General features: G+C 70.5%; 1 protein-coding gene across 3 annotated transcripts in view; it reads right to left on the reverse strand.

Moving 5' to 3' along the window:
- TMEM120A (transmembrane protein 120A) overlaps positions 1-527 on the reverse strand; it is a 6,179-nt gene extending 5,652 nt beyond the window's left edge. For all 3 annotated transcript variants that reach the window (XM_006773382.2, XM_015570270.1, XM_015570271.1), the window contains exon 1: positions 438-527. In XM_006773382.2, coding sequence (XP_006773445.1) covers positions 438-518 — 81 coding nt within the window. In that variant the 5' untranslated portion in view covers positions 519-527. The remainder of the gene's footprint in view (positions 1-437) is intronic.
- Positions 528-533: the final 6 nt, after the last annotated feature.

The following is a 533-nucleotide window of genomic DNA, read 5'->3' on the forward strand; positions in this document are numbered from 1 at the left end:
GCTGCACCCCAGGTGCACTCGGGCCAGATGTGCTGTTCCAGGGGCAGGACGGCACTACTCGCGACCCCGGTCGGGCGGCGCCCACCGCTTGCTCGCTGAGTGACTGACCCAACACTGGGCCTGGCCGGCTCTCACTCAAGCGGCCATTCTTCCGTAAGAAAGCGAGGTTGGGGTCGCGGCCTCTTTCCGAGGCCCTCGCGGGAGGCCCTGGGTCCGCAGGGCGCAGTGGGGTCCGCAGTGTGCCTCCGTCGGACACTGACATGAGGCCGAGAGGAGAGTCCAGGCGCGAACCCGGGCCTCGCCGCCCTCGGGAACGACGCCAGGGTCCCCAACTCCTGACCCCTGTTCCCCGCGGCCAGACACACAGTGGCCCGACCGATGACCCCGAGCCAGAGAGGCATGGCTCGGGGCCAATGGACGCCCGCATTGGCGCTCACCTGGATGCTCTGGAAGTCCTGCTGCAGCTCCTCCCAGTCCCGCAGGCAGTCGCCCAGCGGGCCCGGGGGCGTGGGAGGCATGGCTGCCAGGCCCCG

Source organism: Myotis davidii, unplaced genomic scaffold (genome assembly GCF_000327345.1).
Source record: "Myotis davidii unplaced genomic scaffold, ASM32734v1 scaffold726, whole genome shotgun sequence".
NCBI lineage: Eukaryota > Metazoa > Chordata > Mammalia > Chiroptera > Vespertilionidae > Myotis > Myotis davidii.